Source organism: Oikopleura dioica, chromosome 2 (assembly GCF_907165135.1).
Source record: "Oikopleura dioica chromosome 2, OKI2018_I68_1.0, whole genome shotgun sequence".
Lineage (NCBI taxonomy): Eukaryota > Metazoa > Chordata > Appendicularia > Copelata > Oikopleuridae > Oikopleura > Oikopleura dioica.
Window position 1 is genome coordinate 8,019,957 of NC_137292.1, and position 13,870 is coordinate 8,033,826.

The 13,870-nt window shown below is 40.7% G+C and overlaps 7 protein-coding genes across 7 annotated transcripts; all 7 read left to right on the forward strand.

Annotated features, from left to right (window-relative positions):
- The first annotated feature begins 75 nt into the window (after positions 1-75).
- Positions 76-1,589, forward strand: LOC145698059 (uncharacterized). Its single transcript, XM_081775265.1, has 7 exons — positions 76-316; positions 363-547; positions 598-639; positions 873-1,068; positions 1,111-1,212; positions 1,261-1,450; positions 1,492-1,589. The coding sequence occupies exons 1-7, from the start codon at positions 110-112 to the stop codon at positions 1,587-1,589; spliced, it is 1,020 nt and encodes a 339-aa protein (XP_081631391.1). The 5' UTR covers positions 76-109.
- A 151-nt stretch (positions 1,590-1,740) lies between these two features.
- Positions 1,741-4,193, forward strand: LOC145698023 (RNA polymerase II-associated factor 1 homolog). The gene is made up of 8 exons (XM_081775230.1): positions 1,741-2,048; positions 2,096-2,170; positions 2,910-3,216; positions 3,264-3,392; positions 3,434-3,551; positions 3,601-3,818; positions 3,862-3,918; positions 3,965-4,193. Exons 1-8 carry the CDS (start codon positions 1,747-1,749, stop codon positions 4,190-4,192), a joined length of 1,434 nt encoding a protein of 477 aa, XP_081631356.1. The 5' UTR covers positions 1,741-1,746; the 3' UTR covers position 4,193.
- An 87-nt stretch (positions 4,194-4,280) lies between these two features.
- On the forward strand, positions 4,281-7,314 carry LOC145698017 (uncharacterized). The gene is made up of 7 exons (XM_081775223.1): positions 4,281-4,469; positions 4,511-4,623; positions 4,669-4,905; positions 4,992-5,276; positions 5,327-5,479; positions 5,656-5,860; positions 6,283-7,314. Exons 1-7 carry the CDS (start codon positions 4,354-4,356, stop codon positions 6,440-6,442), a joined length of 1,269 nt encoding a protein of 422 aa, XP_081631349.1. The 5' UTR covers positions 4,281-4,353; the 3' UTR covers positions 6,443-7,314.
- On the forward strand, positions 7,312-8,554 carry LOC145698035 (tumor protein D52-like). Its single transcript, XM_081775241.1, has 5 exons — positions 7,312-7,464; positions 7,508-7,614; positions 7,822-7,923; positions 7,972-8,074; positions 8,202-8,554. Exons 1-5 carry the CDS (start codon positions 7,348-7,350, stop codon positions 8,220-8,222), a joined length of 450 nt encoding a protein of 149 aa, XP_081631367.1. The 5' UTR covers positions 7,312-7,347; the 3' UTR covers positions 8,223-8,554.
- A 78-nt stretch (positions 8,555-8,632) lies between these two features.
- LOC145698028 (uncharacterized) lies at positions 8,633-9,597 on the forward strand. Its single transcript, XM_081775235.1, has 3 exons — positions 8,633-8,808; positions 8,852-8,997; positions 9,048-9,597. The coding sequence occupies exons 1-3, from the start codon at positions 8,633-8,635 to the stop codon at positions 9,347-9,349; spliced, it is 624 nt and encodes a 207-aa protein (XP_081631361.1). The 3' UTR covers positions 9,350-9,597.
- Positions 9,598-9,632: 35 nt separating this feature from the next.
- On the forward strand, positions 9,633-10,896 carry LOC145698026 (uncharacterized). Its single transcript, XM_081775233.1, has 2 exons — positions 9,633-10,364; positions 10,406-10,896. Exons 1-2 carry the CDS (start codon positions 10,022-10,024, stop codon positions 10,876-10,878), a joined length of 816 nt encoding a protein of 271 aa, XP_081631359.1. The 5' UTR covers positions 9,633-10,021; the 3' UTR covers positions 10,879-10,896.
- Positions 10,897-10,975: 79 nt separating this feature from the next.
- LOC145698012 (D-2-hydroxyglutarate dehydrogenase, mitochondrial-like) lies at positions 10,976-12,710 on the forward strand. Its single transcript, XM_081775218.1, has 6 exons — positions 10,976-11,143; positions 11,192-11,640; positions 11,684-12,205; positions 12,252-12,374; positions 12,419-12,489; positions 12,537-12,710. The coding sequence occupies exons 1-6, from the start codon at positions 10,987-10,989 to the stop codon at positions 12,700-12,702; spliced, it is 1,488 nt and encodes a 495-aa protein (XP_081631344.1). The 5' UTR covers positions 10,976-10,986; the 3' UTR covers positions 12,703-12,710.
- The last annotated feature ends 1,160 nt before the right edge of the window (positions 12,711-13,870 follow it).

Genomic DNA, 13,870 nt, shown 5'->3' on the forward strand with positions numbered 1-13,870 from the left:
AGTTATTATTTTATACGCCCAATGGCCATGTTAGCATTGGTAGCAGCACTTGAACGCAAACTTTGAGGATGAAAATTTTTAGACGGAAATCTACGGATTTCTCCGGAGAATGGAATTCGCCCACGCGGGGAAACCAGCAGGTTATGCGAAGTGGCAGTCGATCTATCCTCTGTACATCAATTCGAAAAGAACAGTCAAGTGCGGACGGAAGCTTCCAAGAGAACAGTCTATTGTTGACCCTACAATCGATGAAATTGTCCAAGCACTCGGGCAGCTAGGTTTCAAGAATGAAGAGAACATGCTCAAGGAAGACAAGGTTTGTCTAGACGCGAGTTTCGTTCAATTTAATGTTGTTTCTTAAGGTGCATCCTCGCGCTAGAACGACCTGGAATCCAAAGGATCATGTGAGAGGCTTTTCCTGCTACAACGAGTTCGGCCGAGTCAAGTACAATCTCCACAGCCTGCCAGAAGAAAATAAAATGACCAAGAAGGAGCTTTTGATAAAAGTTTCCGAAATCGTAACAACCCGTCGCTCAACTCCTCAAACGTAAGCATTCCTGTTTGCATCAGCAACCAAACCTAAGAATTCTTATTTAGAGAGTCTTCTACCAAGCCAAAGAAGAAGAAAAAGGGCAAAAAGTGAAACAAAAACACCTCAAATCTAAATTCAAATCGCCTCATTTTCAACGTGAAAAAATTTTAATGTCTTCAGTTTTCAAAGTTTACGTAATTTTTTTCTTCAATTTCAGTCTTCATCTCTTCTTCTTGTCGAAACTAGCCATATTTGTCCTTCAACTTTCTCCTCAATGTTCCTCATTTTTCAAATTGAAATAAAAATTATACTCGTTCAATATTTTTAATTACAATTTTCTGTTGAAGATGTCAGATTGTTCGGATCCCGAGGACGAGATTATCGAGAACACCTCGGACTCGTGTGGCCACTCACACGCCCCTGGGCATGGACACAGCCATGTTCACAGGCCTGCGCGACCACAAGTGCCTGAAGGAGCCAAAAACTGGCCAGCTATTTATCCGATTTACCTGAACAAGTTTAGGACAAGAGAACAGGTTCGGATAACTCTTAGTTTTCTGAATTAACAATTCGATCAGGGCCGAAGAATTGCGAAAGAAGAAGCAGTTGAAAATCCGACTTTTTACGAAATTAAAGAAATCTTGGAACACGAAGGATTCAAGGTTTTCGTCGAAAATAAGGTAAATTTCATTCAAAGCAAAATAGCCAAGTAGCAATTTCATTTATAGGTGCATCCACGAGAGCCAGACAGATTCTTTCCCCTTGGCCCGCCGCCGATGGGAAATCCTCACCGCGGACGAGTTAAGTTTCAGTACAAAAATGCTGATGGAACATTGTGCAATCCTAAATTCAAGAACAAGCATAGCCTCTACTCATACATCGCTCAAATGATTCCGAAGCTAAAGTCTCGAGTTGAAGGTATTCTTCGCTTATCTAAATATCTTCTTGCTTTATTCTAGCTGTTCGAATGCGCGATCAAGCAGCGAAGCAAAAGCAACAAGCTGCTCAAGCTCAATCCAGTGGTAAAAACAGTAAAAAGAAAAAGGGCCGAAAATAACAGACGAAAATCAAAACCTCTCTTTCTCTTCTTATCAAAAGTTAGATAACAATTCCCGTTGTATCAGTCTTCAGTAGTACTAATTTCGAATTCTATTTCAGTCAAGCTGTGCCTTAACGCTTCAGAATACACTAGTAAAGACTACCACTTTATTCTAATGTATGTTCCTTGCTCTAGAATGGCTCCGACAGTTCGAGTCGGATCGGATTCTGGTTCTCGAACTCCGAGTCGGCGGGCTCAAGACACCCCAAGATCTGGTCTCATCTGCCGTGTCAAATACACCAACAAATTACCCGACATTCCATTTGATCCGAAGAGCGTCAAAGTTTACCCAAATGGAAGGGATAGATTTGTTGAATACAAACCGACGACGCTAGAGAAACTCTGCAAAGTGGAGCTTCATACGGATTTCGATCTGGACGTCAATATTGATTTGATTGATCCAGAGACGTATACTGTGTAAGTTCTTTTAAGTACTGTTGATGAGAATTTCAATCTTAATTCAGAAAACCCGGTACTGTCCTGCATCCCGAGGACAGTAAGCTACTCCAGGAAGAAGATTCCAAGAAGAATGATTCAAGGTTTTAAGGGATCCCCCCCTGATTTCGGCAACTTTGACCTCTATCTACTTTTTTTTGAGCTTACGTAGGAAGCTGGTTTTGGGCGCATTAAAAAGCCCGCTTGGAAAGGAGCAAATTCTGGTAGAATAGTGTGCGAGCAAAACATTCGCTTATGCATTACAGGCCGTCAAAGTGATTAACATTTTGAAAAATGGCCATTTTAGGTCATTTTCAAATCGTATCTACTTTTTTTTGGGCTTTAGGATTCAAAATCTTTTTTGTTTATCTAAAAGTATAGACGCTAATCTTTATTTTTTGGTAGAATCAGCATGATCGGATAAGTGAATAATAAAATTCTAGTTGTAAAACTTTTTGAAACCATTTTTGGCGTTATTTGGGTGTTAGAATGCTCTCTAGCGCCAACAATTGGCCGAAAACTCTAGTGCGAAAATTATATTCGTAATCTTCACATTCTAAGCTTTCGAAAGAGCCCTTGTTTGTGTTATTTCGATGACAATCAAAAATCGAAAAAAATTGCGATTTTCACGCTAAGTACAATTTACATGCATTTTTCCGAACTTTGGGAGCCAAAATTTCGGGGATGCATTTATGTAAAGGGGTACTATCATATATTAAAATGATCCTCAGAACACGAGGAATCTAATCATAGGCGATAATAACCGGTGCAAAAGTTTTGAAAAATCGGGGGGTGATCCCTTAAGATAATAAGTGGAAAATGATTGATCATCTATACTTGTAGGCGATCGGGGATCCACAACCGACAACTTACCTTCTTCCGGCCATCAGAATACATTTCTCAGGACTTCAAACAATACGGAAGCAACGCAAAAGACAAAGTCGAATCAAAGCTTGGCGCCGGCGTCAAAGACCGATTCAAAGACGAGGAAATCTACAAAGACCGAGACGCGCAGATCAAGGCAATCGAGAAAACCTTCAAAGACGTCCAGCAAGATGTTTCAGAGCATTACTCGAAGAAGGATGTTCACGCGGTCGAAGTTTTGCCACTTTTGCCCGATTTCGAGACTTGGAAGCATCCCTGCGCGCAGGTACAGACAAGTACTTTAAAGGCGCTTTTAAAATCCGTATTTAAAAGGTCATTTTCGACACAGATCCCGCTCCAAAAGGCCACTCCAAGGAAGCTCAGTTGGATATCATGTCTCAAGCGATCATCAGAGGTATGCAAGATGAGGAGAATCAACAGTTCGTCGCCTACTTCCTTCCGGTAAAGTAACTTTTTTATCACGAAAATAATGGCTTTGGAAGACTCAAGAAACGATGGAGCAACGGACGAGAGATAAATCTCTTGGACTGGACTTTGACGACGATACGACGTATGATTACAAACTGGCTAAAGAGTACAACTGGAACGTCAAAAACAAAGGTTCAAAACTCAAGCTTCTCCAGAAGTTTCAGCTGATTATTTTGTCTAGCTTCGAAGGGTTACGAAGAAAACTTCTTCTTCTGCTACCGCCCAAACGATGGCGTGTACTACAATGAGCTGGAAACCCGTGTTCGTCTTTCCAAGCGCGTCCGCCAAAAGACAACCGAAGGGGTTGATAATTTGACGAACTATTTCAACACTGTACTTCGAGTTCAACATAGAGAAAACACGGAAGATGAGGATAAAGCACAGAAGATGCGTGAAAATGTAAGCGTTTTTTAACCCCTTCTCCGATAAATTTATTCTTCAGGCTCTCATGAATACCAGCGATCACAGTGATGAGGATGATGATGACTCGTCCGATGCCGTAAGAATCCGTTAAATGAGCCGGTTTATTCATCGATTTTTTTCAGTCATCTGTGGCAGCAAAGGATTCTGATGCAGAAGGAGAACCGGGAGAGTCATCGCCAAAACGCAGAGGCACCAACAGCGACTCCGATAGCAATGACGAGGGCGATACAACCGCGCGAGCTGGCGAAACGATCACCAAGTCCGATAGCGATTCGGACTCGGACGATGATGCCGACGCGCAAAAGAAGGTCTTTGGTGACTCGGACTCGGATTCAAGCATGTCCGAGTAGACCAACTCAATCTAGACAAAAATTATTCAAACTGCCAAGGATAAATGAAAAAAAAACATGAAACTGTTTTGACTGTTGAAATAAAAGGAAATGAGCATGTCTTTTTAGAAATCGGTACTGATGATCGAAGATGGAAGAAGAGAGATTCGATTGAGTTTATTATGGAAGAGGCTTTGAAGTCACTACTGCACCGGTCCAGAAACGAGCTGGCCAAGGTCGACAAAAACCTAAAGATCGAAAATGCTAAACTGCCGAAAAAGCCTCGAATTGAAAAAAGGTTCATAAACAAGAATCTTTTCATTATTTCATCGTTTCTAGGCCTCCAACGAGTGGAATTCAATTGCATTTGTTCCAGAATGGCTATCAGCTGGTGCGTGGAGACTCAAAACAATCATCATCCCTCATTCCATACTCCAATAAAGACATATTAGGTCAGTTGACAGTGACTTTTATTTTTCATTATCAATTTTTTTTAGACGAGGTCAGCGCGGGTCGAATTCCGCTGAGCATCACTAGTTGGTTAGAATCCGATAAGCTGCTAATGAAAAACGGGGAGCTTGAACTCACTATCGTCGAAAGAGGCTCCTCCGGAAACGTTCTTTCAACCGAAACGTTGACGCTTTACCATTGTAACACTGCGCTAGAATCGCAACAGATCCTCAACGAAACCCGTCAGATCTATCGCTGGTCTGACAAGGACCGTCTTATTTTAGGTAAATTTGGATCAACAATTCACAATAAATATATAATTCTGAACCAGCAACTGTTGAAAGGAAAATCGATACAATTATTTTTTAAGATTCGTGCCTATCGCTAGCAACAAGCGATCCGCTATGCTTAGAGCCAGATCCAATCGTCCATCTCATCCAAAATCGTGCCAGTAGAAATCCGTTTCAAGCCGAAAACTCTTCTTTTAACTGTCGTCGCCCGTCGTTATCAGCAACGTCCACCAGTGTACCTCCAATTGACCGTTCTTCCATTCACCCCGGTGTCAAAACAAATCACGACAGGCAAAACAACAAGCAACATCAAGTAGCAAAAGCTTCTCCAGAGACTTCTACTCAACCAACTCCTCCTCTTCCAGGTTTGCGAAGAATCTTATCTACTTTTTGTCTAATTAATTACTTCTTGAAGATGTCCCTATTGTCAAAATGCCCGCCATAGTACCCTCCTCAAATGTGTCTATTCGCCGAGAGATTCAAATCAAGTCCCAGCTCGGACGGAGCAGTCAACTTGTCACTATCGAGATCATCCGAGATTCAATTCTGTCTGGTTACACTGGCAAAGGTATCTTTTGTACAATAAGCAACGGGTTGAGCCGAAGCGACAGTCTTTCAGTTTGAAAATTCGTTCATTTTACCATCAATTTTTTAAATTACAGTATCTGCTTACAGTATAATCTCATCCCCTTGAGATTACAGCTACTCGCGGGCGGGTAGCAGCTCTAATTTATACTCATTCAGCACTTTGTCAGCAGCTAACGCCGACAGGATGCCTCTCCCCAGGCTCAGTCGTATCTCACGAGTTCGAAGCCGCCTCGCCCAGAGAAGCTGAACTTCTGGCTCAACAGTACGTGATGCTGTACTGTAACAACAGCCCGAAAAATGCGACGATTACTGTCACGGAAGGTGAAATTGTAGAAGATCACGAAAACCCCGATTCTTTTCCGGAACGGATTTTCAATTTTATTTTTTGCTTCATCAGCTGGATTGATGCCGGTTAAAATAGTAGATAGTTGCTGTTATGAGTGTCAATATTGATGAGGGAAAGAGAAATTAGTCATCAGTCTCTCCAATAATCGTAAAACAGGATTCACCGTCAGCTAGTGTTGCTGCCGGTGGCCGTTTTATCCGACAAAAGGAGATGTAAAATACATTTTCAGTGGTTTGTGCGGCTGTTAATAAAGAATGAGAGCGTAAAGAGAATCGATAATAACTAAAAAAGACAGTCTTTTTAAAAACAACAGAAAGAAAAAAAAAGAGACAACAAAGAAAGCCACTTATCGCATGATTCTGAAAGCCTATTCTGATTTTGAATAAACAAGAGAGGCTCTGAGCTGAATTTTGAAATGTCAAAAATCCGAATTGAAAGTTTCCCCTGTTCCGTTCTCTCTGGGAAAATCGCTTCGAGCCCGTTCTTGCGTCTTCCAAAGCGAAGAACACTAAGAAGAGGAAAAAACCAGGCGGGAATTCAAGCACGCGGGAAATCAAGCCATCTACGATCAAAGATTTCCTAGATCTCATCACGTGATCTCTTATTTATTCATTTTAACTATTGTATCTATTCTATTTTTGGTTTCTTATTTCTATTCTCACCTGTTCAAACGAAAAAATACCTTGGTTATACAAACTTAATTATTATCATCATTTTGTGGCTTCGTGGGTTCGATTCTGGCTTCTTTAAAAATTATTTATATTCGATTCATTCGTTAGAACGCCAGATTCATTTTCGACCCACTTTCAAATTTAAAATTTGTTCACATTCAATTTCTGTATCGATCAATTCATTTTCGCCGACTGTATTTCTTTTTTTCTTGCTCAAGATAACAGTCAAATCCCTTTGTTAATGCAAGGGTTCTTTTCGCTGCTGCAATATTACAATTAGCGTCCTTTTTTTGGTGCCCGATTTTCGTGAAATTTTCAATATTTGTTATCAATAATTCTAGCTATTGAATCATGAAAGAAATAAATTAATTAAACCTCAAAAATAGCAAATTTCAATAAAAACCTTTCTACGGGAAAATTGGTAATAATACTTCTTATTTCAAAATGCGCAATCAAAATCATAACTTTATTGAGCAAAATTTTTGCAACCAAATATTTTTTATATTATTTAAAAGAAACTTTTTTAGGGGGCTAAAGTCTGGCCTTCTCGATTTCATTTTTTCTGTTACTACCTTACCGGTTGAATGCTACTTTACTCTTTTCTCAAACAACTTTTTAAAAACAAAACGACTCGTCGACTAACTGTAATAACCTCTACTTTAGTTTAAAAGTAAAATGTTCTCGGGCTATCAATGGCTAGTGTGTTCATGCATTTTTCAGAGCAGCTTTGCTTATTCTACTATCCCACTCAGCTCGAGTCCGTTGTTCACTGAATGACTAAATATTGTTCTTGGTGAATCCGGTCTTTCCTAGTTCGCTTTTTAAAGTCTCATGTATCGCCTATTAGATAGTATGGCCGACGAAAGCGTTCCAGTTCCAGAGACCGAGCCACTCAACCTCGAAGAGGACTTGAAAAAGCTCGAGGACGAAATCAACACCCTCAAGCAGGTGAAACCTCACTGAAATCAAGGAAGAGAACCGTGAATTTTAGGTCCTTTCATCGAAAGAGCAACAAGCTTCTGAGCTGAGGAAAAAGCTCGGAATCACGCCTCTTCAGCAGCTTCAAGCGAAGATGGACGCCTTTGGAAAGTCCGAAACGTATGTAAAGGCTCAAGAAATGTATGTTCATCAGTTTTGCAAAACGATGATTTGAGGAAAAATTGAGAAAAAGTGAAACGGTCACTTTTTTCGATCCTTGATAAAGTTAAATTGGTGTAATGTCTGTAATTACCTTGCATCTCATTGCATGAGTCAAGCAAAATTTGACAACTGGTATATGATATACCGTATATCTTTTCCCTTCAGAGTGCAGAAGACTTCAGCTAAACTCAACGAAGTTGGCGATGTTACTGGCAAGGCCTTGACCGACTTTGGTCAATCGGTTTCCAGCAAATTCTCCGAAATGAAGTATCCAACGCTTGTTTTTTTCTCAGTCTCAAAAACTGCTTTATTCAGATCGTCTCCTTCCTTCCAGTCCTTTGAGCAGAAGGTTGGTGGCTTCTTCGGTCGCAGCTCTACCACCACGTCTCCGCCTGCTGCCACTCCAACTGAGCCAGCAAAGGAATTGTTTCAGCCATAACTTCTTTCTTCACTCCATTCTTGAATAAATCACAATTGTACTTCAACAAATCGCTCTATTTTAATTATTCAAGAATCTAAATCTATCATTTGCTGAAACCAGTGCCAAGCAAGACGCGCCACTCTAGCCATACTATATCTGCGGACCTGACTACCGACAATTGACAGAAAAATCGCTTTCTACGACGAATCCTTCGTAAATTGTCCATTTTTAGAATCGACACATGTTCATCCCTTTCTTATTCATTCGCCAACTTGTTTTCCTTCATTTTTATTTGCATATTAGTGGCAATATAATTAAAATAACACACATCTGTAGTCTTCAGTGACCACCCAAATAAGACCCAAGAAATAAATCTATACAGTATATTTTATAGTTTACCTTTTTTGTTACAACTAATTCTATTAATTAGCCAACCCATCTTATTCAGTTTCCCATTTGCTTCATTCTTGATTTTGAAAAAGACCAACACAATTTTTCAAAAAGAAAATTGGTGAAAATAGATACCTGTCGTTCCCAAAGAACTATTGATTCAGAATGCAAGCTGAGTTACTGGAAGAAGCTACCAGTAGCAGTGACAGAGGAAGCGCTAACCAGCAAAAGGCACTTATTTGTTGTATTCCTGGCGCGTTTTCACGGGCACTTGAAGGGCGACTTAGAGAATGTGAAGTGAAAATAGCGGGAGAGCAAGAAGTTATCGAGCATCTATCAAGGTAGCTTTCGCTCATGGAATTTCGTAGCTAACTTCTACTCCAGTGAATGGTCGTGTTTGATGGAGTGCGAAAGAGATTCAGAGCTACGAGCTGAATTATTGAAAAACGCGTTCAATAGATTCGAGTCACTCAAGTATACAGTGCTTTCTTCCGTTCCTGGAATCCACACACTCTCCGATTTTATCAGAAGTAATCAACGATTCAATTAACGACCTTCGTCTCCTATTTCCTTTTTTAAGAATACCCGGACTGCAAAGTTGTCTTCATCAAACAAAGCTTCAAGCTGCAAGACTTCTGTAGCACCTTCAGGAGGACGGACTGGTTCGAAACTAATTTCGGCATCCGAGGTCCTGAATTGCGATCGTTTTACTGGATCATTTTGCCGCTCTTTATGCAGAGTTTCTTCAATATTGATCCACCGCGCAATCTTTTCAACAGTCCTGCCAAGGGATCAGATTGTAATTCTACTTCAGGGAAAGTAATTGATCATTTTCCTGATCCTCTACAAAGCTGCCACACTCTATCAAATAAACCGCCATGAACTAATCGAGGCCGCGGCCGGATCACAAGATGCCATAGAAGTCTTTCTCAGCCATAAAGTGAATCCACAGAATCTTATGAAACTATCACTCGATGACGATATTGATGATGCGGTTCGGTTTTTAGGAGGAAAGATTAACCCTGTTGGGCATCAGGATTACGACAAGGCCTTTACGTCAGAGTACTGGAATCGAATGAAGATTAGAGACACCTTGCTCGTCATAGGAAAAGTTCGCCACCAGCTAAAAGCTTAAATAAAGCCTCTAATCCGAACTTTCCAAAGCTAAATGCTGCGTTGCCATCCTTATCGTCGCTCTTCTTGCGGAGATTCTTCTACTGTAATTAAGATTAATACGTTTCTTTCTAGTCGTAGTTTTGGACAGTTCTTCAAAAAACAAAAACATATCCCTATTTCTTTGCCACAGAAAAATGCCTCCATTCATCAATCATGACTTTCTTCAAACCAAATCCAGTCCTTTCCAGTTACAATTGTAAATCAATGCGATTTCTTACGAAAATACGAGCCTTTCTTACTTGATTTTTTTAATAAATCAATTATATATTCAATTCAGATTTCGTAATTTATTTTATCGAGTAAATTACGTCCCGTCTTAAATATTTTCTGCAGTTTTTTTTTAATGAAGCAGCTTGGATTTCAGAAGGCATTTCCGAAATGCGCCGTGCTTCGAATTTTTTCAAATCGTACCATCTTTATGAAAATCGTTTTCCCGAGAAAAATAGCAAAGAGCTTGCAAAGAAAACTCTTCATCACATGAAGCTGGCGGAGTATTCTGAAATCAAGCCGGTTGAAATCCCCTTCAAGCCTGATGGCAGATTCGGTTGGAACTTTGGCGAGTTCAAAGACAATCCAAATAACCCCTGGAAAGAAAGCTTGCACAATTTTTATAACTCGAAAGAAGGTTGGGCAATATCTGAAGGGGATCATGTTTGTTTTATTTCTGGAAGATTGGTGGAGACGTTTCTAAGTGAGCAAGCCTTTGCGATTGTCTATATGGGTAAATTAATGTCCGTAAATAATATTCCTTATCTTAATAAGGTTCGAATTTCTCCCGATATTTATCATTACCATCGAAAGAAGATGCAGAGCAGAATGCAAAATACGCGACTTTGTACGCTTTAGATTTGGCACTGAAAGTTGCAATCGCGGAAAAATGGAATTCTATTCAAGTTCGAACAGATAACCTGGCCGTTGCTAATTTGTTCACATATTCGCTCCCCAAAGTCCAAGAAGCAGAAGAAGCAGATGAAATAGAATTATCTAACAGCGAGTCTGCAAACAACCCAAAACGCAAACAACTGCTAGATGGGATACTCAAGCACCGAGCAAATATCTCCTTCAACGTGGCATATATAGACCCCAGAACGCGCATTTCGAAGCAGAAGAAGCGCAACGTTGACGAGGGCATTGTCAAGCTCAATCGTCTCGCGGCCGAAGCTCAGAGAAAACTCGTCGAAAGTGAAAATCTATATCTTTCTAAATTTCAGCTAGAACGAGAGCCTAACAATTAAAATCAAGGTCTTCAGAGTCTTCAGGAAAGGGGACTTCTCGAATGAATATTTCTGATCGTTTTTTATTGATAGGAAGAGAATAATCCTCCAAAGATAGAAAGTTGTAGAATGTTGAAAAGAGCCGCCTCGATTCAAAAAGTTGTTAGACTATCGTCTGGACTCACTCCGCAGTATACTGCCGAAAAGTACTCCGTTCAACGCGGCGACTATGGAAAACTCAGCTCCGATGATCAGAACTATCTCCTCTCCCTCGTAAACGGAAAAGGCAAGTCGTAACACGATTTGTGAAACAACAACTTCGAACAAATTGAAGGTCTCGTCGGTGAAAAAGAGCTAGAAGGCTACAACGTCGACTGGATGCGAATCGTTCGTGGGAAAAGCGAGCTGATGTTGAAGCCAGAAACAACGCAACAAGTCTCCTCTATCCTAAAATTCTGCCACTCAAGAAACATCGCAGTCGTTCCTCAAGGTGGAAACACCGGTCTCGTCGGCGGCTCTGTTCCTGTCTTCGATGAAGTCATCCTGAACACGTCATTGATGAACAAAGTCGAGGAAATTGACCCCGTCTCTGGCGTTGTCGTTGCACAAGCAGGATGCATCCTCGACCAGCTAAATGCGGAATTGGCCCCGCACAAGCTCATGATGCCGCTGGATCTCGGCGCAAAGGGAAGTTGCCAGCTTGGAGGAAATATTGCTACGAATGCGGGTGGATTAAGACTTTTGAGATATGGAAGTTTGCGCGGGAATGTTCTTGGAATGGAGGTAAAGTGAAAAGTTAGCGATATAATTTCTTATACGACTCTAGGCAGTGTTAGCTGATGGAACAGTTGTCGATTGCATGCAAACTCTGCGAAAAGACAACACTGGTTACGATATCAAACAACACTTCATCGGCTCCGAAGGAACCCTTGGAATCATCACAAAAGCATCAGTTCTATGCGCTCCTCTTCCATCTTCCGTGAACCTGGCCTACCTATCCGTCAATGCATTCGAGGATGTTCGAAAGTTATTTTCCCGTGCTCGAGAAGATCTTGGCGAAATTCTCTCTGCCTTTGAATTCATCGACAATTCCTGCCTCGTCTGCCTTGAAGACAATTTGAAGTTAACGCCTCCTGTTGACCCAAGTCCCTTCGCAGTCGTTATTGAAACTCATGGCTCGAACTCGTCTCACGATTATGATAAACTTGAAGCTTTTCTCGAAAGCGTCATGTCAGATGGAACAGTTTTAGATGGCTGTGTAGCCGAAGATTCCATGAAAGCTACAAATCTGTGGGGCCTGAGGGAGAGAATGGCAGAATCTCTCATGCATGATGGCTATGTCTACAAGGTAAATTGATTATTGAGAGCCGAAAGATAGTTAAATTCTCATCTAGTACGATGTTTCTATCCCTCTTCAAAAGTTCTATGAGCTTGTTACAGTAATGCGTGAACGTCTCGGAGAAAAAGTATTGAGATGCGTTGGATATGGTCATGTTGGAGATTCAAATCTTCATATTGTGAGCATTTTTATTTAGAGAGACAGGGTTATGAATATCTTTAGAATATAACTACGCCAGCGTATTCAAAAGAAGTTGACCAGCTTATTGAACCGTTTATCTTTGAATGGGTGAGGTACGTCTAGTGATGCCATGTTATCCGAAATAAATTGACCCTTTTAGCCAAGTTAATGGATCGGTATCCGCTGAGCATGGAATCGGATTCAAGAAAACGCAGTTCCTTCACCTCTCAAAGTCGCCAGAAGCCATCGCACAAATGAAACTCCTGAAAAATGCAATGGATCCCAAAAATATTCTCAATCCCTACAAAGTTCTTCCACTTATTTGAAATAAAAGAGCAAGAAAATTAGAGAAACATGAAGACAAAGAACAAATCGTTCTTTGCCTTACCAAGACTCATCGTTTGTAGATCAATTTATTCCAATTTTAATGCCCAAATGACTTCGGAGCTCTCATTTTCAAAAGGGCAGATTCAGCCATATCCGCGCGCTCTTCAACAGCATCAAGCTCGTGCTGCAATTGACGATACTTATTCATATATTGGTTTGCTGCTTCTTCTTGCTCTTGTGCAACCTTTTGATACTTCTTTGCTTGTGACTGGAGCCTCTGAGCTTGTTCTAAGAGCCGTGCGATTTGTTCTTTTTCGTCAGAGGAGATAAGCTTAGTTTCTTTGAGCTTCCGTTCCATCCTTCTCGCTGATTTTTGTGAGTCCGCATTTCTCCGACGCTCATCCTCAAGATCACATTCAAGCTCACGCAGTCGTGCCTCGAGCTCCTTCGCCTTTTTTCTGTCGGGATTCATCAGTTTTCAAGAAACTTTCCTCTGTTATTCTTACTAAAGGTGCTAAACCATCAATGAACTTTGGGAACAGCTTATGTAACACCTACTAAACTAGTCGTTCCCGATCATACGTTGCCAAAAAGAAACCTCGAAAGCTGAACTCAAAAACAGGCCACTAAACACTTCATCATTTTCGGTCATATATTTCGCAGGATTTCCTGCAATTCACACCTTCCTTTTCTGGTGAATATTTTCAAGAACCATACCGCTTTTGCAAAGTCTCCAGCAATAAAATAAACACCCGGCCAGGAAACACCCAGTGTTATTTTACTTTCTAAATCAAGGAAAAGTTATGTTGTTGTCTATTGCTCATCGCACATACAGTATCCGCACTATTTTGGCAAGAAATACAAGTTATCAAATAATAGGCTGTATTTTAATACTCAGTATTTATGCATTCTAGATAAGCATTCTTGTTGTTTTTTCGATTAATCCTGCCTTTACAGTTTCAATTTACGAAGGAGCCCTTTGGCCATGAAAAGACATGGCCAAGAGAAAGAAAAGTCGAGCTGTTTCAACTTTTGCTTTGGAGTAAAAGAGCCCATCTCCCGAATCTCGATAAAAGTCAAAGCAAAAGTTAAAGGAGCCAGCAGGAGAGTCACTTCTTTTCGACATAAAAGACAGAGAGTTAACTCTATCAGTGAAAAACCCGACTT

Bases quoted from the DNA above. Each gene is read 5' to 3' on its own strand.
- LOC145698028 (XM_081775235.1), top strand. From the start codon at position 8,633: ATGCAAGCTGAGTTACTGGAAGAAGCTACCAGTAGCAGTGACAGAGGA. The intron at 8,809-8,851 runs GTAGCTTTCGCT...CTTCTACTCCAG, and splicing joins GTTATCGAGCATCTATCAAG to TGAATGGTCGTGTTTGATGG. The intron at 8,998-9,047 runs GTAATCAACGAT...TCCTTTTTTAAG, and splicing joins ACTCTCCGATTTTATCAGAA to AATACCCGGACTGCAAAGTT.
- LOC145698026 (XM_081775233.1), top strand. From the start codon at position 10,022: ATGCGCCGTGCTTCGAATTTTTTCAAATCGTACCATCTTTATGAAAAT. The intron at 10,365-10,405 runs GTAAATTAATGT...TATCTTAATAAG, and splicing joins CTTTGCGATTGTCTATATGG to GTTCGAATTTCTCCCGATAT.
- LOC145698059 (XM_081775265.1), top strand. From the start codon at position 110: ATGGAATTCGCCCACGCGGGGAAACCAGCAGGTTATGCGAAGTGGCAG. The intron at 640-872 runs GTGAAACAAAAA...TTACAATTTTCT, and splicing joins AAGAAGAAAAAGGGCAAAAA to GTTGAAGATGTCAGATTGTT. The intron at 1,069-1,110 runs GTTCGGATAACT...CAATTCGATCAG, and splicing joins AGTTTAGGACAAGAGAACAG to GGCCGAAGAATTGCGAAAGA.
- LOC145698017 (XM_081775223.1), top strand. From the start codon at position 4,354: ATGGAAGAGGCTTTGAAGTCACTACTGCACCGGTCCAGAAACGAGCTG. The intron at 4,906-4,991 runs GTAAATTTGGAT...TTATTTTTTAAG, and splicing joins CAAGGACCGTCTTATTTTAG to ATTCGTGCCTATCGCTAGCA. The intron at 5,480-5,655 runs GTATCTTTTGTA...ATACTCATTCAG, and splicing joins GTCTGGTTACACTGGCAAAG to CACTTTGTCAGCAGCTAACG.
- LOC145698012 (XM_081775218.1), top strand. From the start codon at position 10,987: ATGTTGAAAAGAGCCGCCTCGATTCAAAAAGTTGTTAGACTATCGTCT. The intron at 11,144-11,191 runs GCAAGTCGTAAC...AACAAATTGAAG, and splicing joins CTCCCTCGTAAACGGAAAAG to GTCTCGTCGGTGAAAAAGAG. The intron at 12,375-12,418 runs GTGAGCATTTTT...GAATATCTTTAG, and splicing joins GAGATTCAAATCTTCATATT to AATATAACTACGCCAGCGTA.
- LOC145698035 (XM_081775241.1), top strand. From the start codon at position 7,348: ATGTATCGCCTATTAGATAGTATGGCCGACGAAAGCGTTCCAGTTCCA. The intron at 7,615-7,821 runs GTATGTAAAGGC...TTTTCCCTTCAG, and splicing joins GCCTTTGGAAAGTCCGAAAC to AGTGCAGAAGACTTCAGCTA. The intron at 8,075-8,201 runs AAGGAATTGTTT...GAAACCAGTGCC, and splicing joins CCACTCCAACTGAGCCAGCA to AAGCAAGACGCGCCACTCTA.
- LOC145698023 (XM_081775230.1), top strand. From the start codon at position 1,747: ATGTATGTTCCTTGCTCTAGAATGGCTCCGACAGTTCGAGTCGGATCG. The intron at 3,393-3,433 runs GTAAAGTAACTT...TGGCTTTGGAAG, and splicing joins TCGTCGCCTACTTCCTTCCG to ACTCAAGAAACGATGGAGCA. The intron at 3,552-3,600 runs GTTCAAAACTCA...TATTTTGTCTAG, and splicing joins CTGGAACGTCAAAAACAAAG to CTTCGAAGGGTTACGAAGAA.